This window comes from Panthera onca, chromosome B4 (assembly GCF_046562875.1).
Source record: "Panthera onca isolate mPanOnc1 chromosome B4, mPanOnc1 haplotype 2, whole genome shotgun sequence".
Classification (NCBI taxonomy): Eukaryota; Metazoa; Chordata; class Mammalia; order Carnivora; family Felidae; genus Panthera; species Panthera onca.
Window position 1 is genome coordinate 132,590,769 of NC_138345.1, and position 22,701 is coordinate 132,613,469.

Consider the following 22,701-nt stretch of genomic DNA (forward strand, 5'->3'; position numbering starts at 1 on the left):
TCTTACATATTTTATCCAACCCGTCAACCAATCCCTAATCACTTCTCATATACCCTCCTTTGATCCACCACCCGGTCTTATCTGGATAACTGCAATGGCCTTCCAATCGGCCTACCTTCCTCATCCCGTGTCCCTGCATCCCTCTCTCCCCAGAACCAGTGTGATCATTTTAGAAGCTCAAGATCATTTTTCACCCTAAAACCTTGTCACAATTTTTATTGAGTAAAAGCCAAAATCTCTAACGATGGTCTTGTAGAACCTGTATCATCTGGCACTTCTCCTTGTTCTTTCCTCCAGGACCTCAGATCTCCTACCGTTGTCCCCTTCCCTCACTTCACGCTAGCCGCACTGGCTTCCTTGCCCCTCCTCAAATATGCCAAACACCCTCCCACATTACAGGCTTTGCACTAACACTCCCACTAGCATTTCCCTCTAGTTCTTACCCCAGTTAGCGTGATGAAAATCGGCTTGGGTTTGGCATTAGAATATATTTTAGATGTCCCATATTTCTTCAAAATAATCAGGAATTTATTTTAGCGCTTCGTTGGTAATTGTTGGAACTGAGCAATGGGTACACGGAGCCCTTACGCTGTCTTCTCAAATAAGTATAAAGCAAAATGAAAGCGTCTCTTCATTTCACAGTGGTTCCACTGTGCAGTAGGATGGAGAAGCACTGGTCTATGATCTCCAAACTAGATCATTTTCCCAGAAGTAAAAATTCTAGGGGGCGCCTGGGTGGCTCAGTCGGTTGAGTGACCAACTTTGGCTCAGGTCATGATCTCGTGGTTCGTGGGTACAAGCCCCGTGTCGGGCTCTGTGCTGACAGCTCAGAGCCTGGAGCCTGCTTCGGATTCTGTGTCTCCTTCTCTCTCTGCCCCTCCCCCGCTACACTCTGTCTCTCTAAAAACAAATAAACATTAAAAAATTTTTTTAAGTTTAAAAATAAATAAAAAATAAAAATCCTACTTGAAAGGCTGTCTTAATAAATTGAAAGGATACATAGAAGATGAAAAATATCAAATTTATTTTCCAAATACAACCAAAGTATGCATTTGAATTCACTTTGCAATAAACATTAGCAATAAAAACACCTGTCCCATGTCCCACCTGTCTCACCTTAACCCCCCAACCAATGGTGGCAGCCACAGGAAGGGAAAGATTGCTGGTCCTTTGTTTGCAGAATCTGAAACCTGGCACGAGAGCAGACAGAACAGCAACCCCAGGCTCTGAAGGCCTTCTTACCACCTGCTCATCCAAAAGCTCTGGAAGAGCCATTTGCAGCCTGAGGTCTTGCCACAGCTTCCACTAACGCTTAATATATTTTGAGGTAAAGTCCAGGGTGTGGAAGAAAGAAATTCTCTTCAGTGTCAAATGAAAAACAGTTTGTAGCTGAATCTGAAAATCTTATCAAAGGTGATGCTTTTTCCTCTTTAAAAAAGAAACCATCCAAATGAGTTTAGTGGTTTGAAAGAGATTTGTTAATAAGCCTGACAAGGAAAAATCCAACCACCACCCCATTTTTGCCAGAAGGACGAGAATCTACAAAAGGCTAACTTAGGTCTTCGGGAGGTGGAACCACATGAGTTCTACCGACAGGGGCTCTCGGGCTTGTTACATGTGATCTGAGGTCCCCTCGGAAGACTGGGGAAGCTGGGAAGACTTTAGCTGCAGGCTATTCCCACTCATGCTCACCAGATGGCTATTGATGACGTTAAGTTCTCTTATCACAGTGCTCAGGTCTTCGTGTAGTTTCACTATGGCATTTTTCACCTCCCCTAGGAGAGTTTTAATGGAATCGTTTGTTTCGGGCTCCCCCGGCAGGCCGGCAGGTGTCTGAAAACTCAGACAGGACACAGAGGTGACGTGGTCTGCCCTGGGGGTGGAAGACTCTGCCCAATTACTGGCAGAAGCAGGACTTGTCTGCTCTTTAGCAGACTCGGAGTTATCCGGAAGACTCTCCAGCAGATGGAGGTTGTCGTTCTCCTCTTCATCAGAAGACGCTTGGTCCCTAGGAGCAAAGGGGTGGTGAGCCCTGGCCGTCTTATCTTCATCTTTAAAGGAGGCGGAAGAAGACCGTTGCTGGGCCAGAGACCAGAAGGAAGGTCCCGCCAAAATGCGGGGTAGAAGATGAACAGACTTCTCCGGAGAGGCTGAGTCGGGAGACGGCATGGAAAAAGTAGAAAAGGAGGACGTTCCTTCAGAGGTGGTTGAAACTACAAGGGAGAGAGAGATTATGCAACATACAAACGAGAGTAATGGCTAAAATAATTTTTCAATGTAAAATCCCCATCTGCAAGGTCTCAACATAAATATACTACTGACAGTGTCATATGCTAAATAGTCATCATAAGCCTAGATAAACCCGAAGCAGGAAGCAGAGAAAATCTAAGGAGGTATTATATACCAACAATGCCATGGAAATGAAACGAACATGGAAGTATCAATAGTCACCTTGACTGTGAACCGTGCCCGATGTACTTTCACGCCACACTTACCAGAGAGAGCAGAAAAGTAAAGTATTACACCCTGTTCTACTGGCTGGTGGCATTTTAAGTTGGCATTTAAAGCAGAAAGTCTGAGAAAGCTGTAACTTAGATTCCTTCATCCTTTTTTTTTTTTTTTTGTCCCCTACAGAGACTATTCTGGTAAAATGAACAACCAACTACAAGTACCTAAAAGCTGTCAAACGAATCTTTTTCTCTAACTGTTCAAATACAGTCAAAACTGAACTCCAGCCCACCTGAGATCTGGGACACTTGAGCACACGTACGGAATTTTTTTTTTTTTTTTTTCACCAAGAAACAGTATGTAAAATCAAAAGCATTCTAAACTGGTTTTCTGTAAAATATTTGATAACATTTTAATTCCCTTTCAGACAAAATCATACTCATTGCTTCTTGTGCACTTCATTTTAAATCGTTATTTCCCGGGGTGCCTGGGTGGCTCAGTCGGTTAAGCGGCCGACTTCGGCTCAGGTCATGATCTCACGGTCCGTGAGTTCGAGCCCTGCGTCGGGCTCTGTGCTGACGGCTCAGAGCCTGGAGCCTGTTTCGGATTCTGTGTCTCCCTCTCTCTGCCCCTCCCCTGTTCATGCTCTGTCTCTCTCTGTCTCAAAAATAAATAAACGTTAAAAAAAATAATAACAAATAAAAAATAAATCGTTATTTCCCAAACTGTGTTCTGAGGAACGCTGTGTTCCTGGAGATGTACAAAGAGGTTTTGTGAAAACAGTATTTCAAAGTCAAGTAAGACCAGGCGATTGCATGTCGTGCCTCTCGTTAGGAGGTTAACAACGAACATTAGCACATTTAAAGTTCTGAGAAGTCGTACACTAATTTATTCAAGGGTTTTCCAAACTTTCTTGGACACAACTTTCTCTTGTCTTCTTGGAGTATCTATTTACATTCATGCGTGCATTAGGTGGTACGGGTTGGCAGAATTCAGTTTCTAAAGTCTTGCAGCTAACTCTAGACTTGCTACTTTCACATAAAAAAAAAAAAGCTGAAGTCATAGAAAGGGAAATTACCGCTAAGCACACATGACTTCTTATCTTTCTATATTATTTTATTTGTTTAGAGATGCATGTCCCTTTAAGCGAAATTGAACCTCTCCTGTAAAAAACATGGCTGGGGCAGGAGGCTTCTATTTTCTGCTTCAAAGCTCTCTGAGGGCTATCTCCGTCCAGTTTTTAGGAAAAATTCCAATCACAAGACATTTTGGGGGTGACATGAGTATTCTCAGCCGATGTAGCAGCAGGACACGAAAAGGAAAATAGGGACTTCATCGGCACATGGTCAAGGCAAGACAAGCGCACAGAAGAATCTAGGTCAGCCTTATCCTGACGTTCTGTCCTTGGGTTGAAGAGAGGGCATGGTGGTGACGGGCACGCTAAGGGTGAGAGAGCCTCCACACGTGTGCGTCCTGAGTCACGCCGCTGCTCTGCTCTGGGTGTGCTCTGTTTGGGTCACAGCTGTCACCTGACATGGCCCCGCACCATCCTCCCGTGTTGGCCCTCCCGTTTCCATATCCCAAGTCTTTCTCTTTCTGGGTTTACCCTCACCTGGGGATAGCACCTTCTCCAGCAGGTCACTGAAAAAGGGTAACACAGTTACGTTAGTCACATGGACGCGATGTGATTACCTGGTTTAATTTTATGCCAGCGGTTCTCAAAGCGGGTGCCTGGGTGGCTTAGTTGGTTGAGCGTCTGACTTCCGCTCAGGTCATGATCTCGCGGTACGTGAGTTCAAGCCCCACATGGGGCTCGCTGCTCTCAGCACAGAGCCCGCTTTGGATCCTCTGTCCCCCTCTCTCCCTCTGCCCCTCCCCTCTCTCCAAAATAAGTAAAACATTAACAACAACAAAGTGCGCCCCCTGAACAAGCAGCAGCAGCACCTGGGAATTTGTTGGAAATAAAGTTCTCGGGCCCCATCTCTCTAAATCAGAAACTGGGACTGTGCCCAGGACATTGAGTTTTAACAAGCCTCCAAGTGTGTCTGATGCCTGCTAACGTCTGAGAATCACTGTTTTCTGCTGTGTGTCCACCTTTCTCTCGCTTTGTAGCTACAACTGCTGACTGAATAGCTTATCATTGTTTACAGTTTGGTAGCTTTGATTCACGGGCTTTTGCTCATAAAAAGCCACTTCAGCTCTAATTGCTGCGCACCAATTTACTTTTGTTTCCAAACACGCCACAGCTGTACGAGACACTTCAACGCTGCACTCCAGGGTGCCTCTCCTGCCCATTTCGTCACCCTGCTCCCACTCACTGCGGAAGGTACTGGACTATCTTGTTAACAGCCATCCTCTTCTTACAGTGCACCCACCAGAGCTGGAGCCAGCCGCGATAAATGGCTGAATTTAAACGATCTCCCCGGGTGATATATGCACGCCAATTAATGCTGCACTTGCTTAAAAATAGCGCCGATAAAGCGATTCCAAATGCGGATGTGTTATCTCTGACTTTTTATGCTCGTGAAAACATCAGGCCCCTTAATTATTATATTGCAACTCGAAATTTAAAAAGCATTTAGAAGAACTGCGCTGCAAAAATATCATGACGAATACATTCCTAGAAATATTTTTAAACTCTCTTCGCCTGGAGTTGCAAATGCAAATTCTTCTGTTAGCAGTAGGTCCTTGTTCAGCTAAACACTTCAAACTGTTCACTGTAAAACAGGAGCTTTTTATTCTTCTCTTTCGGTTTTCCTATCTGATATATAACGACTGTTAAGTTACCTGTATACATGAATTAAAACATTCTGATTTTAGGGGCGCCTGGGTGGCTCAGTCGGTTGGGCGTCCGACTTCGGTTCAGGTCATGATCTCACGGTTTGTGAGTTCGAGCCCCGCGTCAGGCTCTGTGCTGACAGCTCAGAGCCTGGAGCCTGCTTCGGATTCTGTATCTCCCTCTCTTTCTGCCCCTCCCCCACTTGTGCTGTGCCTCTCAAAAATAAATCAATGTAAAAGAAAAAACTAAAAAAAAAAATTCTGATTTTGTTCTGTGTTGTAGAAAGTAACAAATGTCCGTAGTAATATTATTTGTACTAGCTAAAAAGACGAAACAACTCAAATATCCATCAGCTGATGGACAGATACATAAAATGTGTTTAAACAGCGGAGTATTACTCAGCCATAAGGAGAGAAGTACTGATTCATGCGAGAACGTGGATGAACCCTGGAAACGCTGTGCTACGTCAAAGAAGCCAGACACGAGAGGCACATAGCGTATGATTCTGTAACATGAAACGTCCAGAGTAGGCAAATGCACAGAGGCAGAAAGTACATCACTGCTTAGGAGGAAGCGCTCGGGGGAGGAAGGAATGGGGAGTGACTGCTAATGGATACGGGACTTTTTGGGGTAATGAAAATATCCTGGAATTAGTGGTGATGATGGCGCAATTCTGAGAATATACGAAAAGTACTGAATCGTACACTTTAATAGGGTGCATTTTCTGGTGCGTGAATTAGATCTTGTACTTAAAAAAATTTTTTTTTATGTTTATTTTTTTTTTTTTTGAAAGAGAGAGAGAGAGAGAGAGAGAGAGAGTACGAACAGGGGAGGGGCAGAGAGAGAATCCCCAGCAGGTCCTGAACTGTCAGCACAGAGCCCAACACGGGGCTCAAACCCACGAACCATGAGATCATGACCTGAACCGAAGTTGGACACTTAACAGACTGAGCCACCCTGGCGTCCCAATCTCGTACTTTTATAAGTACAATATTTGAAAATTTATTGTCATGATTATCAAGGAGTTACATGAAAAGAAACAGATTTAGGAATAACATAGGATTCGAGAGAAATGCTAATGACTCTGCCTCTAATCACTGATGCTAAACTGTTATTGGGATGACTGGACGATTGGATTAATGCTGAGTCTTCTCACTTACCTACGAAGTATAAATTTGGCTCCCTGAATGTAAAAAATCAAATCAGTGTGTCTTTTTGTCTGCACGAAGGCAGGCAGGAGCTGTACAGCTGGAGGTGTTGCTGGGTCCGCAGAACCACCACTACTGAAACCCATGGTACAAAAATGGAATCAATGAGATATAAACAAAGGACAGAGCCAGTGAGAACGCTCACCACTAGCCCAGCATGAGAACATATGGATTTTTTTTTCCTACCCCCAAAATTAGAAAGAAAAGTCCAGGGCAGTCTAACACACTTACCCAAACTATGGCTCACGGATATAATGATCTGGCTTCTGTGTATCTTCTATCTTCTTTTTTTCTTTTTGGTATGCATGACAAATGATCTAATGACCTAAAGGAATAGTTTGACCTAGACATAAAGAACTTAAAATTTAAACGGAGGAAGAGAAGGAATGGACTGTTCTAGGAACAGAGTTACTCAGTATCAAAAGGTCAAACGAGGTTGCTGCAAATCCATCATTCGGTGAAAATATTAGAATGAGAATATTAACCTATATTAGGTGGCTGAGATCTGTTACACCGTGAGGGTGCAAGTATTTTTAAGTTTACCAAGCTCGTCATCTCCAAAGAGTTTTGTAACACCAGACCTGGACCCTTCATATAAACAAATACTTCTTAAAACAATAAAATAGAAAAAAAAAAAAACACCCCAGAAAGTAGACAGTGTCGTGTCTATCTTCCTTCACCCAGCGTCCACGGAGACCAGCCATCGATCCTGCCTCATCGTTTCCTGAATTCCTCAACCGCAAGTTACCTGCAGCCATTCCTTTGAGCTGCCCTACTCTGAAATCTTGCTTTCCAAGATTACTTTCCTTCTTGATTCCTTCCAGCCTTCTCATTCCCTTTAATGCATCTACACTTTGGCCTCATCGAGACATCAGGTCCGATCATCTTTTTATTTTCTCGTTATCCATCACCTGAACCACTTTCTTGCTCCCCTCCGCTCCCCCCCACTGCCATGGTTTCTGCTTTATCTGCTGCTAATTCCTAATCCAGGAGTCAGGCAGACCTTTTCTGTCAAGGACCAAATGGTAAATATTTTAGGCTTTACGGGACATACCGTCTCTATTACAACTTCTCAGCTCTGCTGTTGTAGCACAAAAGCAACCAAAGACTACATGGGAGCCAGTTAGTATGGTTGTGTTCCAATAAAATTTTATTTGCAGAAACAGGGGGTGACCACATTTGGCCTCAAAGCTATGGTTTGCAAATTCCTGTCCAAATCCTATTTCAATTCAAATATGCTTTCTCATTCCTACCCCCAGGCTGCTCAGCGCTCTTGGAGGAAGCACAGATCCTGCAAATTAGGACCCCCACAAATTCTGGCTCTGTCGCTCCATTGTACCAGAGTCTTATCAGCATCTTCTTCCATTCTCTAGAGTGGCTATTCCTAAATCTCAGCAGACCTTTCACCGCCTTTATACCACTTCCCCTCAGTCTGGGCAGGTGACCTCAGACGATAAGATATGGAGGCCACAACATACAACGTGCGGCACGTGAAGGCTCAATACATCTTAATTACTAAAACCCACCAAACCCATCCCTCACACTCTGACACATCCATTCCCCTCCTTCCTTACGGGCGCTCAGGGTAAGGTGAGTATCTTTCTGTTCTGGATTCTAGCCCACTTGCCCCTGACTGTGCCCCATCTCAGGCTAGCCGTCCCCCCTCTCCCCCACCTCACCTGCTCTGCTCTCCAATCTCCCACTTGGTCTCCTTCCCGGCAACAGCCCCCGACGAGCTCCCCGCCCCAGCTTCACCCCCCTCCACATCAATCCTCCACACTGCCCCCACCATAGAAATCAGTAATTTTTCTAAAACACATTCAAAAAGCCACTCACGTGGCTTAAAACCTTTAGTGACTTGCATTCTCTTCAAACTGAAGTCCAAACTTCTTAACCTGGCACACACAGCTCTTCGTCATCCGTCCTGGCATAATTTTCCAGTGCTTTCTTCCATTATTTCTTCACGCACACTCTCCATGGCTGCTTCACTAAGCTGCTTTTGATTCACTTGTTGAACGTTGGGTACCTACTGTGTGCAAGGCACTGTGGTCGGTGCTGGGGCTTCAATAACCAACAGGCAGACGTGGTCCCTCCCTCAGGAAGGCGCCATCCCACTCGGGGAGTGGGGGAGACATCAGACAAGTTCACGGATATGCAATCACATCCCACTCGAATGGCGGTACGTGCTAGAAGGATAATTACGGGCACCAAGACAACACAGAGTGGGAGGGGGATCTGAAGTAATCAAGGGGGTCAGGGAAGCCTGTGGAAGCAGCGTTTGAGCTGAGCCCTGAAGGAGGAGTGCAGCGGGGAAGGGCTGGGTGGGAAGCGTTCTGGTCTGAGGGAACAACAGCACCAAGCTGGTGAAGCGATTTGGTTTACTTGACAAGCGGAAGCATCACCAGGCTGCGGGGAGAGGCAGAAGCGAGACCGCGCAGGGCAGTGGAAGGCTAGTGACCTTCAGGAACAGGGCGACATCCGAGAGGTCTGCCGTCTCAGCGGGGAGCAGCAGTCGTCAGGTCCTCTGGCTGCTCTGGGAAGAATGAACTGGAGCTCCCTAGGATCTCTTTGGTCCGTCCCAGCTGGGCTCTATTCCTCAGCCTGCAAGGCCCTTTCTGGAAGGACAGGAGTTTTCTTGCTCCTGAGAATAAGCAAGGAACTCCTGGGTCCTTTTGGAAATAACTGGAGTGGATGTGGAGAGTTGGGAGGGGGCTGGGGGCTCGGAGCTCTAAAAGCAGAACTAAAGGGACGCCTGGGTGGCTCAGTCGGTTGAGCATCCGACTTCAGCTCAGGTCATGATCTCGCGGTCTGTGAGTTCGAGCCCCGTGTCGGGCTCTGTGCTGACAGCTCGGAGCCTGGAGCCTGCTTCGGATTCTGTCTCTCCCTCTCTCTCTGCCCCTAACCCACTCGCATTCTGTCTCTGTCTCTCTCAAAAATAAATAAACATTGGATAAATAAATAAAAGCAGAACTAAAAACATGGAAACTGGGGGTGCCTGGGTGGCTCAGTCGGTTAAGCGTCTGATTTCGGCTCAGGTCATGATCTCACGGTTCGTGGGTTCGAGCCCCACGTCAGGCTCTGTGCTGACAGCTTGGAGCCTGGGGCCTGCTTCGAATTCTGTGTCTCTCTCTCTCTCTGCCCCTCCCCCACTTGTTCTCTCTCTCTCTCTCTCTCTCTCTCTCTCTCTCTCTCTCAAAAATAAACATTAAAAACAAAAACACGGACACTGGAGTAAAAATAGCAAACTTTTCTACGGCACTGGCCAGGTCCAGATTCTACCCTGAGCACCTGATGTTTGCGAATTCAGGGACCCCCTCCAGCGGCCCCATTCCGTAGATGAAGACAGCGCCACGCAGAGGCCACGCAGCCAGTGGCTGGGCTGAGATTATGAACCCAGGCAGTGTGATCCCAGAACCTGAGCCGCTAACAACTATGCAATCCAGCCATTCTTTGTCCTCTGTTGTGATATATATTACATCTACTGTTTTAAAACAAAATACAGTAGGAAAAGTTTGCTTTAAACAGTCACATGCATTTTAAGAGTGAGAATAAAAATAAAATATACTGCGTTTTATATTTACCCACGTATTTTAGGATTGCCCACATGACTTCCCAGCTCCTCTGCCAGTACCGAAGCTCTCTTTTGATAACCTCAGGCCATGTGACTGAACAGTGCCCTCAGGGCCTTAATTTTGGCTACTGTATTTTTCAGCTCCAGAACTTTTGTTTCATTCATTCATTCTTTTTTAAAAAAATCTTTTAATGTTTATTATATACTTTTGAGAGAGAGAAAGAGAGAGCATGAAGGGGGGAGGGGGAGAGAGAGAGGGAGACACAGAATCAGAAGCAGGCTCCAGGTTCCGAGCCATCAGCACAGAGCCCGACACAGGGCTCGAACCCACGGACCGCAAGATCACGACCTGAGCCGGAGTCAGACGCTCAACCGACTGAGCCACCCAGGGGCCCCTCGTTTCATTCTTTCTTCACAGATACTTGCATTCTGGTGAAATTCTCCATCCTTCCCTCTGTGCTCTTGATCATATTAATCACAGCTATTTTAAAGTACTTATCTTACAATGTCAGTATCTAGCTTCTCTGTGGTTCTGCTTCTGTTGTCTGTTTTTCTCGTGTATTTTAAAAGCCAAAAACTTTGCATGAGAAATTATAGGAGCTCTTAAGCAAGGGCTTCACTGTCTTCTAGAAGACAGATGGAACGCAATACAATCCCTTTGCTCCACTTGGAGCTGGGTTTCAGCATTTGTGAGGGCTGTTCTAGTTCTGGTCTGTTCTCGCCCCTAGATGGGAGTTGTGATGCCTGGGGCGTGGCCTGTCGCAGGTCCCAGCTGAGAGCACGCAGTACTCACCAGAGCCACTCCAGTTTGGCAGACCCCGAGCTCCACCCTCTGTCTGTCTCCCAGTGCCGTGAGATGATGAGAACCTTTGCCCTCTAGAAGCTGCCTCCCCCTTAGCTTCTTGGCATCACATCCCTAACGTGTGCAACTTAGCAGGGGGCAGATATTTCAGTAAGAAATTGCACAAAGACTTCGGGGCTTTCTCCTCTGTGACTTCCTCTCTTCTGGCATGTTCGCCCCTGGAGTCCCTGCCACCGGGGATGCCCCAAACTCCAATCCTATCTCTCAAGCTCAGTAAACAGTGGAGAGCCCAGGCCTCTGATTTTCCCTCAGTTTCCATCATCCTGCTCTGCGAATAGGCAAGTGATCCATGGTGGGAAAACTGAGATGCATGCAGGGCCAACTACAAGTAAACTAGTTTCCTGCTTTGCTCACATCCATTTCTGACACCAAATGTGGGTTCTGCACACCAAGGATTTCTCTAATTCTCTGAGGACACTAACTGGGTGTCCTATAATTTAACTCCATTCTGGCACTACCCAGAGTTAGTGCAAACACCACAGATGAGAGGCCCAATCCCTCAAGACCGTCCCCCATTTCAGTTGCCACTCACAAGTCTAGGCCTCACATATTTCTGACTTGCCGGGTATAAATGGAGGGATCCCATGATCCCCTCCTCGGGGCTGGTAATTTGCTACAACGGCTCACGGAACTCAGGAAAGTGCTTTGCTTCCTATTACTAGTTTGTTAGGAAGGATACAACTCAGGAACAGCCAAATGGAAAGATGCACCGGACAAGGTATGGGGAAGGGCCCAGAGCTTCCATGCCCTCTCTGGGTGCAACAACCTCCCAGAAACTTCACGTGTTCGCCAACGTGGAGGCTCTCTAAACCCCACTGTCTGGGGATTTTTATGGAGGTTCCGTTACAGAGACATGACTGATCAAATCATTGGCCATTGGTGATGAACTCAACTTCCCTAGAGGTCAGTGGGTGGGGCTGAAAGTTCCAGCCCTCCACTGGCCTGATTGGTTACTCTGGCAACGAGCCCCCATTCTCCAAGACGCACCTCAACATAAACCCAGGTATGGAAGGAAGGGGTTTATTACAAATAACAAAAAGACTCTTCTCACTCCTATCACTCAGGAAATTCCAAGGGTTTTTAGGGAGCTCAGTGCCGGGAACCAGGGATGAAGACCTAATATATATATTTCATATTATATCACAGTGTCACAGTCCCCTTCCTAGGATCTTGACCCATCATGTGTTTTCTACCTCGGTTGTTTTACAGGACTTCAAACCAGCTTTTAATAGTTTTCCAGCTTTAACCAGTATTTTCGGTGGGAGAGTTAGAACAATACTATCTACTTCATTATAAATGGAAGCAAAAGTCCTCCTTGCTCACTGGCTTTAGAGGAACTTCCAGCTAATTTTTATAATTAAGTATGCTTGGTACACAGGCAGTGGCCAAAACTATTTTCAATGATCTTTCTGTGGTATTTGTGAAAGAAATGAACTCATAGTAACAACATCCCGGGGGACAGCCATGCACACAAACCGTCACAGTCATTGTAACCGGTACTGATTGGTTTCCACATCAACAGTCTCTGCAGAACAGTTAATTTGGTGACAGAAGTAAGAATCAGTTTATTTTTAGGCTATTCGATCCCCTAAAATTCTGGAAAGTGCAGCAAGGGGACTGTGCTATCATTCACTGACCTTACTAACACCAAAGTAAATTTCTTTAGCCTCAACATGTTGGCTTCCATTGTTTGTACTTTTGACCTGAGATTGAGGCAGTTTAGAGTATTTATATTAAAAGCTTTATATTTATATGAGTTAGTAAGCATTATTGTACATAAGAACCAATAAAACGACTCAGTCTTGGAAAAGCGCACAAACAACTTATTCTTTTACTAATTAACTTTAAAGAAGAAAGCATAATTACGATGTAGGCTTTGGTAACTGATAGCCAACAATCTGGATTCCCAATTGGCTTTCTCCTTTACCATCAAGGCCCAAGAATACTGCAACCCTTTTAGTGTTTTATAGGACAGAATAAAGAAGAGATTCCCCGCCATTTTTTTTTTTTTGGGGGGGCAATCAGTACACAATACTTTAAAAAAAGGCCGCGTACGCACACACATACATTGTGTGTCTACACATCAATATACATAATAACTCATTCCTTTTTATAAAGTGTCTTCATAGGTAACCTAAATGCCTAACAGGAAGCTCTTATTTAACGCTAGTTCTTTCTAATTTACTCGGAATCAGAATTGCTCAGAACTTGTGCTTCAACAAGTACTTGTGACCCCCAGGGGTGAACTGCCTTTCAGCTCTTTAAGAAAAGGGGTGCTTTTTCCCAACTGAGAAGTCCCTCTCTCTGGCTTATATGTTTTAACGCCACTGGATGGAGAGTGAAAGAAGGGAACCAGAAACAGAGACAGAAAGCACAGAAAAATAACAGAAGAACACTTCAGAAGAGCTGTGTGTGTGTGTGTGTGTGCGCGCGCGCGCATGTGGGTTCACGCAGACTCACCCCATGTGGTTACAGTCTTGAGGTTTTCCTCATCCATGTGAACAATGCTGGATTGTGCTGGCTTCTGGCAGTCCTTATTGCTTACCATCTCCTTCACCGGGTCAAATGTTTTGAATGAAGGAGAGACATAGAGCGTCTCCACAGAGGCCTGGTCACAGAAAGTAGAATCTGACTTTGACATCCTTAAATTAGGGCTGACGAACTCTTCCTTATTCGATGACCAAAACGATGGTGAGGTTGTCAATGTGTCAAAGCTTTCTGCAGCGGACTGCTTGTCCAGAGGCATTTGCAAAGGGCTTTCGGTTACGGTATTTGTGATGGTACTGCTGTCTGGTTTCTTGTCCAAACTCACATTTGTCTGCAGAGACGGGCTTTCTTCTGAGGGGGTAGGCACAGCGTCTGTAAAATAACAAGTAAGAACCATGATCAAAAAATACAACTGAAAACACTCTGTTTCAAATCCGTTGCAATTTTATTTCTTTTTTCTTTTCCTTTTAAAAAAAAATTTTTTTTTACGTTTATTTATTTTTGAGACAGAGAGAGACAGAGCATGAATGGGGGAGGGGCAGAGAGAGAGGGAGACACAGAATCGGAAGCAGGCTCCAGGCTCCGAGCCGTCGGCCCAGAGCCCGACGCGGGGCTCGAACTCACGGACCGTGAGATCGTGACCTGAGCTGAAGTCGGACGCCCAACCGACTGAGCCACCCAGGCGCCCCTCTTTTCCTTTTTTTAAAGTAAGCTCTACACCACGCATGTGGCTTGAACTCATGACTCTGAGATCAAGAGCCACATGCTCCACGGATGGAGCCAGCCGGGTGCCCCCAAATCCATTGTAATTTTAAGAATGGATTTTTTTTTTTTTTTTTAATTTGAGAGAGAAAGAGAGAGCAAGCAGGAGAAGGGGTCTGGGTAGGGGGAGAGAGAGAGAAAGAGAGAGAGAGAATCTTAAGCAGGCTCCACATTTGCCTGACATGGGCTCGATCTCTAACCCTGGGATCATGATCTGAGCTGAAATCAAGAGTTGGATGCTCAACTGACTGAGCCACCCAGGCGCTCCTAAATCGGATTTTTTGATGCTATAACAGGATTCTCTATTTAGTTGTTTCTACTTTCTTACTATATTTCTCTTCTGCCTATATAAAGTATACCCCAGCTATTACTGATGCATTAGTCATTTGGTGGCCGCTTCTCTCTCTCTCTCCTCACTGAAGCACAAGGAAAGGAAAGCTTCAAATAACTTGTCTTTAAATATTTTTCTCTTCACCCACTTATCTGTCTCTGAAACCACTATATTTTTAGAACCTTCAAACGTTCATCTTTTACAAGATAAACTAGAGAAAATATGCCATATCATACTGGTCTATCCCTACAGAACCCCCAGCTACCAAAAAAAAAAAAAGGGCCGTTTTCCCCTGTAATAAAAAATGTCTTCTTGCCCTGGTGTCTACACAAAGCCCATGAAAGAAAACCCTGCTTTCGGTAGCAGCCTAATTTTAATAAATCCTTTGTCTATGTGGGAGAAAAGAAGCAATCTTTCAGAGCCGTTGTGATGATTACCAAAATGTAAGTTCCGTCAGGGCGGAATCTTTATCCATTTCATTCATTAATATCACCACAGTAACTAGACTATGACAAAGTACCTGGAATATAAGGGACAAATAATATTTATTACAAATAGAAGGGATTGAAAGGAGCTGATATTTAAGATAGGTCTGATATAGGAAGACCTACTGAATCTGTGACTTATGAGCCTGGTCCAAATTTCTAGACGCAAACTGTTACCAACCCTCCGTGCCAGGGCTGGCTCTGAAGTAGTTTTACCTGAAGTTGGATATGGAAAGAAAGAAAAGTATTTTAAGAGACAGAGTTGATGAAGTTAGTGGCATCATGGGCTGGGAAAGGGCAAAAGGAAGACTGAGCAGAAGCTCCCAGAAGAGGATACAGGAATTGTGTAATTCACTATCGAGTGTCTACATATCACCATGCCCACCACAACATAGCCTCACAAAGCACATTTATATGCCATCATCACCGCTGTCAGGCCCTGAGTTATTACAGAAACACATTTTCATCCACAGTTGGAGGCCAGCCTGGGCGAAATGGCTGCTGGGACGCCACGGCATTGGACAATTCAGGACACGTGCCTCCCTCCCTCCGTGGGGAGTTCCATTTCTCTCCAACCCTCTCACCTCCAAGCTCTTCCATCTTTTCCAACTGATTCAAGCAGCCTGTTCTCTTGCCCTGAGCCTGTTCTTTCCTTTCCTTGCCCTCCCCTGTCATCGTCTTTCTCACCACACCCTGTCTGGGGCCCTGCAGTCAGCCTTACACTTCCTCATTCTCACCAGTCCGGCCCCTCCCGGCAAACAGGCCCCCCCCACCCAAGAGGCCTTCTTAGGAGTTATCTTTGTGCCCCAGCACTGGAGAGTGTGACCCGTGGGAAGTGTTCAGTAAATGCTTGTTAAGGAGAAGGACAAATAGAAGCACAAGGATAAAGAAAGAGAAAAAGGAGTGCCTTTGTTTTTAAAAAAGCCAAATCAAGTTACCAAAGAATCATTAAAAGAAAGAGTAAATCGGTAGATGAAAATAACTTCTAAAATATCCCTAATTTGCATATGACCGAGTTGTAACTAGTTGGTAAAGGTTTCTGTTAAAGATGCGAATATATTTCCCCGGCAGAATGCTAGACTGACTAGCGCCAAGCACACGTATACCTCCCCATGTTTACATAAACGCGTTTCTTCAGAGTGGATTTTTGTCAAAACTTTTCCCCTTGGCTTCTATTTTACATCTGAGAGAAATGGGGGGAAAAGCATTTTTCTATAGTAACAGAATCACCTTAACACTTAGCAATATGGACAGTAAGATAATTCAGAATGACAATGACTCTCTCATGGAAATATTCACAACAACACTCAATCTAAATCTCAAAACTGGGATGTATAAAGTCATCTAACAGCCATGATTTTATTTGCTTATTTTCTTATTTTTTTATTTTTAAGTAACCTCTATACCCAACATGTGGCTTGAACTCATGACCCCGAGATCAAGAGTCATATGCTCCTCTGACTAAGCCAGCCGGGTGTCCCTAGCCATTGTGTTAACGTTTAATACAAAAGCTTAACATTATGAAAGAAAAAATTATCTTCAAATTCAACGAAACAAACCAGACTGAAGTCTATCTATCCACCCTCTTTCCCATCTGTCCAGGAGGAACAGTCTTCTGGGTGCTTAGACTTTGGTTTTTAGACTGGTAATCTTTTCAATGAGTAAAACACTATGATCTAAAAGAAGAAAGCATGACAACAATTCAAAAATAATGATTTAAAAAAGATTTTTTGATAATGTTTATTTATTTTTGAGAGAGAGAGAGAGCGCGCATGCGTGCGAGTACGAGCGGGGGAGGGGAAGAGAGAGAGGGAGACACAGAATCGGAAGCAGGCTCCAGGCTCCGAGCTGTCAGCACAGAGCCCGACACGGGGCTCCAACTCGAGGACTGTGAGATCATGACCTGAGCCGAAGTCGGATGCTTAACCAATTGAGCCACCCAAGCGCCCCTCAAGTTCCTTTACCTTTATTACCATCTATTTCTCACCCTGCACCCCAACACTGGACCACCCCCTCCGCTTCTCTATCTATTTAAATCCTATCAACGTCTCAAGGCCTCTACCTCGACTACTTCTGGAAACCATTTCCAATCACACCTACCTAATCCTTCCCTTCTCTCAATAATAAATATTAGTTTCTGTAAACTCATTTTTTTTCCACCTAAGAATATGCTGTATACAGCCTATCACACATCGTACTAACTTCCCACATTCTGACTTTAGAGCCTCGACCATGCTTTAGCAGGTAGGAGGTCTGCAAAGGTGAGTTAAATAGGATAATTTATAACTTATCTAAGTGTTATATGTGGATTTTGTGTATAATAATTTACAGTGGATGTAAAGGCTAAAAATTAAGATTAAAGATTAAAGATTTTAAAGAATAAAAATTAAAGATTAATCAAGAAACACTTGTTGAACATCCACTGTTTGCACTGGACTGTATTTAACTCTGCAGGCACCTAAGTGGAAGTCATAGTTCCTACTGTCAATGAATGTTAAGATCAAGCATGGATTTTATATAAGCAGATAGGTAGGGAGGGAGAGAGAGAAAGAAGGAAGGAATATATGTCCATATACGTGTATACCTACAAAAGTATATGGACAATAAACACATAGAAATAACTAATGATACAAGTTACCAGTTAAATTTCACAGTGTCTAAGAGGTTGTAGTTTCTCAATAAATGAGTAAACGTGAAGAATAAATGTGTATAATACAGTAGACAATAATACAGTAAATTTGTATAGTACAGTAAATATTCTGTATCTGTATAATACAGTTTCAGATCGGGTTCCCCCGGAAGCAGACTTGGATGCAGGGAGCATCCTGCAAGTCTGAGAAAAAGACTTGGATGCAGGGAGTGGGTTTGGCCGTCGATCCCAAGGGCACGAGTGAAGGAGTGGGCATGGTAAAACAGAAAAGGGATCAAGTCAATAGAGCGTACTACTGACCAGATTACCATGGTGCGCAAATGAGGTTCGATCCTGGGGGATGCTGCAGGGTTGTCCTTTCAGGAACGGGAAGGTGGAACACGAATTCAGAGACTCTCGCCTTCACTGGCTGAGGGTTGCGCTCACTAGTGCTAAATCTGGGGCACGTCTAGGCGGTCTCGCACTTACGCCGAACAGGTGGTGTCTGGGCTCCAGAGGAAACCCCGGTAGAGGACACTCACGGTGGACAGGGGGACTGGTCACCAGGGCTGCCGCTGAACTCAGAGGTAGGCCAAGAGAATACGGGGTGGGGGCATTAACAGCATTTGCTACAAGACATATTCATTTCTCAGTTTTCCTTCCCCCATACCCACTGGAATGACAGAAGTGGCACAAAGAGGTCCAGACCTCGGGAGGCAAATAGAACAGGAGAGAAGAAAGGACAACAGAAGATGGGCGATGTCAACACTGTTGGAAAAGGAACCATTGATGGAGCGAGGAAGCAAACCCCAAATACCTGCAGAGGGAAAGCCAGTGTGGAGGAGATCAGCTCTTACCACAGAGCTCCAGAAAGTCTCGGGAGTGGGAGGAGGGGGCGCCCTGGAAGGCTGGGACCTTGTGCCTCGTTACTTTGGGGAGAGGACCTTCTTTCATACAAACAGTGGGAGGTGTTGTTGTTGCCTGGACGTTCAAATAACTGCAGAAGAGTGTGGATGGGCTGTGCTCGTTATTGAGCTATTGTCTCTTGGCTTTGTGATGCTGGGGACGGGGCACCACAAGGCACACCTCTGCTTTGCTGCTTCATTTTGAACTACGGTTTTTCCAGAACTATATGACCCTACTATACTTTCTTTCGGTTCTTCAAATTTGCCACATTTCCTCCTTGCACCAAGCCTTCACCCATGCTGTTCTTGGTGCCTGAAATGCTCTTCTTCTTCTTTATACCCAACTGATTTCCACTTTCCAAGGTTATGTCCGTTAGGTGGACATATCTCTGTGTTTTTGCTCGTGCTGCTCCCTCAGCCTAGAATGTCCTCCAGCCCTGCCCTTCTCCTCTATCAAAAATGGTTTCATGTGTCCAACCCCAATTGAAATACTACTGCTTTTGTTAAATACCTTTATCCTCCGAGTTAAAACGAATCCCTCTTTTCTTTGCTTTTGCATAATTCAATGTGAACATTCATATTTTTCACTTAGTTCATTGTTTCAGAGATTAGTCACTCGTTTGACAAATATTTATTAAGTACAAGGATGTGGCAGGCACTCTTCTAAGCTTTGTAACACTAGTAAAAATTTGTTGTTTATGACTCATTATAATTTGTTTACAGATCCATCGCCTCCAGAAGACTACAAACTCCTTCAGGGCAAACATCTTGATTTCAGCTCCGGTTGTGATCTCAGGGGTTCGTGAGTTGGAGCCCGCCTAGGGCTCCGGGCTGACAGCGGGGAGCCTGCTTGGGATTCTGTCTCCTGCTCTCTCTGCCCCTCCCCCACTTGCTCTCTACCTCTCTCTCAAAATAAATAAAAACAAACTAATAAAAAAAAAAAGAAATGAAAAGTCTGGTAGAAGCTGCTGTACCAAGTGGCTCTTTACTGACAATTCTAATGGTTCATAAGTGTAAGTGACTGAAGTTTACCTTGGGGTCACTCCTCTCCTCCCTGGTGTCACTTTTAGAGATGCAGGGCCATGTGGAGGAGGACTGAGTCATTAAGTACACAACTGGCCCATTGTCTTTGCCTATTTGTCTCTTCCCAGAAGGGCTTCGGGGTAGATGTTTTCTTGGATCCATATAAAGGATGCACAACATTTATGGAAAAATTTCTGAACTCCGCGGGAACTCCTGGGGATTTGCCGGAGAACAGCAATAAATATTAACTCTATATGGTTGAATACAAAGCACAGAAATGTATACCCTGCAAACACTAAAACAATTGTTTCGTGAGGGCCTCCCAACTTTCTCTGGGAGCGAATCTCTCTGAATTCCACTAAAAAGCAGAGAGGACTACAGAGTGAATTAATTTGGTTGGCTTGCTTTATCAGGTTTCTCATTTTCTTTCAATTTAAAACCTGCATGTCAAAGAGCTTTGTTCTCAAGTATCTGTCTGGCAGACTCCGGGGTGAGAAGCTCAGTATTAAATTATGAGACTGTCCCCGGTTTTCTTTATTGTACAGTGTTTCACACCTGCCAATATACTTGATTAATGCAAAACAGGACCTCGACACATCGGTCATTGTAAAGCTGGTTTGATTACTCTTAATAGTTATCTCTAGGAAGAAGCTTATTCCCTGTGTAAGGCATCAGACTGCAAATTTAAATACAGACTATCACTAAGCTGTCTGCAGTAAGGAAAAGGAAAAACAAACCAAAACAAACCAAAACAAACAAACAAACAAACAAACAAATGCATCACCTCTCCATGCTCTGAGCCTAAGGACAAAAGAGAAGAGCTATGTTGGCGAAGGTACCGAAAATGTTTTTGCTCATTTGGAGACGATGATGAGATCATTTTTGAAAGGGAACATTGGATTTAATTCCGGGTTAAGAGACTTTGCCTACAGGTAGGAATATTCTGTACTGGTAACTCTTTTTTCAATTTTCAATAATTCCCCTGCCTCGTTTCAGGTACTGTAATCATTGCATATTATTTTATATTCCATTATATGGTGACTCTGATAATGGGTGTTAATTCCAGCCCAGCGATTGCTGTGATCAATTCTCCTGCTGGTCTGATGCATGGTATCCAATTACAGCTCCAAGGCGGAGAGCTGGCAAGCGTGACAAAAGGTAGATGCCAAAATAGGTCTTTCTGGAGCTTAAAAATGTGTAGCCGAAGGAGCTTCTACTTTTGCAATTATTTAATCAAAGGACATAGGATCTGACGATAATAGGTCTATTTGGCTAAGAGGCCACAGTTATAAATTATTAATATAGAGGAGTGATTTGAATTGCTCATTAATATATTGGTTTAAAGTAGACAAGCCACTAATTTTAAGGTGGATGTGAAACTTGAATAACATGTTTGACATGAAAATCTTAATATAGTTTTCTTACAGTGTATGCGCGAAACCTCAAATCATCCTAATACGTTAGAACAGCTATATTCTCCCTCTGACCCGTGTTAAGTGCGTGCGCACACACAGGGGCAGGCTCTGAAAATTTCACTTCATCATATATCACTGCGTTTAACTGCAGAATATAGTGTACCCAAGTTTTAAAAAGAGAAAATATTTTGGAAAGCATGGCTATGAAATACGGCAAGTACATTTACTACTTCTTTCAATATAAATTTGCGATAACGGTTTAACTTCTCATAAGAAAACAGAGACATGGGCATATCTAAAGGTACTTTTCTTTAAAAGCCTCTTCAATAGACAACCTATAACTTACAGCTTCTCTTTTAAAACAGGCTCAATTCTTTAAATTAAAACAAAAACTTTAAAAAAAGATTTAGAAGGCAAAATCCTATTATTTCTTAGAGAATACTGTTAATACTGTTAGATTTTCTGAAGACATCTATTCTGTAAAACATATCATCAAATGAAATAAACGGATCATTCTTCAAAAATAAAAAAAATGAAAAAAATAAGTAGGATGGCGGAAGACTCTCAGGCCATGAAAACGGATCACGGCGAATGGATTATATAGGTACGGGGCGCTCATGATTACATTTTATGCCATAGTTACGGTTCCCCCCATAATAAAAATCCAAATTTCCCTTAATAGATAATCATTATGGAAACTGAAGCTGAACAGGTCTTTGGGAAACTAGTGCTCGTGACCTATCTCAGTGTTTCCTGCTGTTTGGGCTAGAGCTTAAATGGAAATTGGCCTCTGGCACACGAGGGTCTCCTGCTCTACAGAGCCCTCTCCAGGCAGGTGCCTGAAGACCTAAGTGTTTGTGACCATCAGACCGATCCATAGAATGCCAATAAAACCCTGCAGGGCACCCGAGGAGAATAAAAAATGAAAATAAATTGGTCAGAGGCTCAATTCTGACATGAATGAAATACAAGAAATGCTCGAAGTGGTACCCGGCCCACAGATACTCTATATAGTTCCTGGTTGCTGTTATGATGGAGCGGTCTGAAGGCGTTCCCGCCATGGCCGTGACTAGAGGCAGACGGGACCCTGGATGTCCCAGGCACTCTCCCCCCCCCCCCAAAATTCCTGTATAGGTAGACCACGGGCAGGATGCAGGTTCTCTGTGCCCACTGTTCTTAGAAGGTGGCATTTGACACCAAGAGAACTGGTGTTCTGTGGAAAGATGATGATGAACAACTGTAATTCGCAAACGTTTTCCCTCGTTAGATGTACAGAACAATGAGAAACTTTTACTTCAATGCAGCGTAAAAATCTTGTCTAAGTCTGCAACACAGCAACGCACCTGAGAATATCATTTACGCTGTGAATTCAGATGAAGTATTATTTCTCCTGAAGTAAGGATGCTCTATTTTCCACACTAAGCTGAGAAAAAAAAACTCACCTATTAAAACTTCGTATATTATAACATATACGTCCCTTTGGAACACACCTTCCCGAATACCTAAAAGGACACGTGCCATTTCTCTGTCCCCAGGCAGGATCGGAGTGTGGTCCTTGTTCTTAGAGCTCTTTGCTTATATTTTTATAATATGACTTACAGCACTATCCTGTAATTTACCTATTAATGTTTCATTTGCTCTTTTTATTCCAGCACCTTCCACATATTTTCATTTGTTCGTTTACGCAACAAACAATATTGGGGATGGCGCAGCGCCCGAAAATACAAAAGCCACCAGAATTATCCCAGCAAAACCTGTCACCATTGCAATTCGTTGGAATTACAAAACACAGAAGA

At 44.1% G+C, this 22,701-nt stretch overlaps 1 protein-coding gene across 5 annotated transcripts in view; it reads right to left on the reverse strand.

Annotated features, from left to right (window-relative positions):
• Nucleotides 1-1,002: 1,002 nt before the first annotated feature.
• The window catches only part of ENTHD1 (ENTH domain containing 1), a 104,414-nt gene continuing 82,715 nt past the window's right edge, over nt 1,003-22,701 (reverse strand). For all 5 annotated transcript variants that reach the window (XM_060656274.2, XM_060656273.3, XM_060656271.2 and 2 more), the window contains 2 exons: nt 13,329-13,727; nt 1,003-2,213 (listed from right to left, as the gene is read on the reverse strand). In XM_060656274.2, coding sequence (XP_060512257.1) covers nt 1,612-2,213; nt 13,329-13,727 — 1,001 coding nt within the window. In that variant the 3' untranslated portion in view covers nt 1,003-1,611. The remainder of the gene's footprint in view (nt 2,214-13,328; nt 13,728-22,701) is intronic.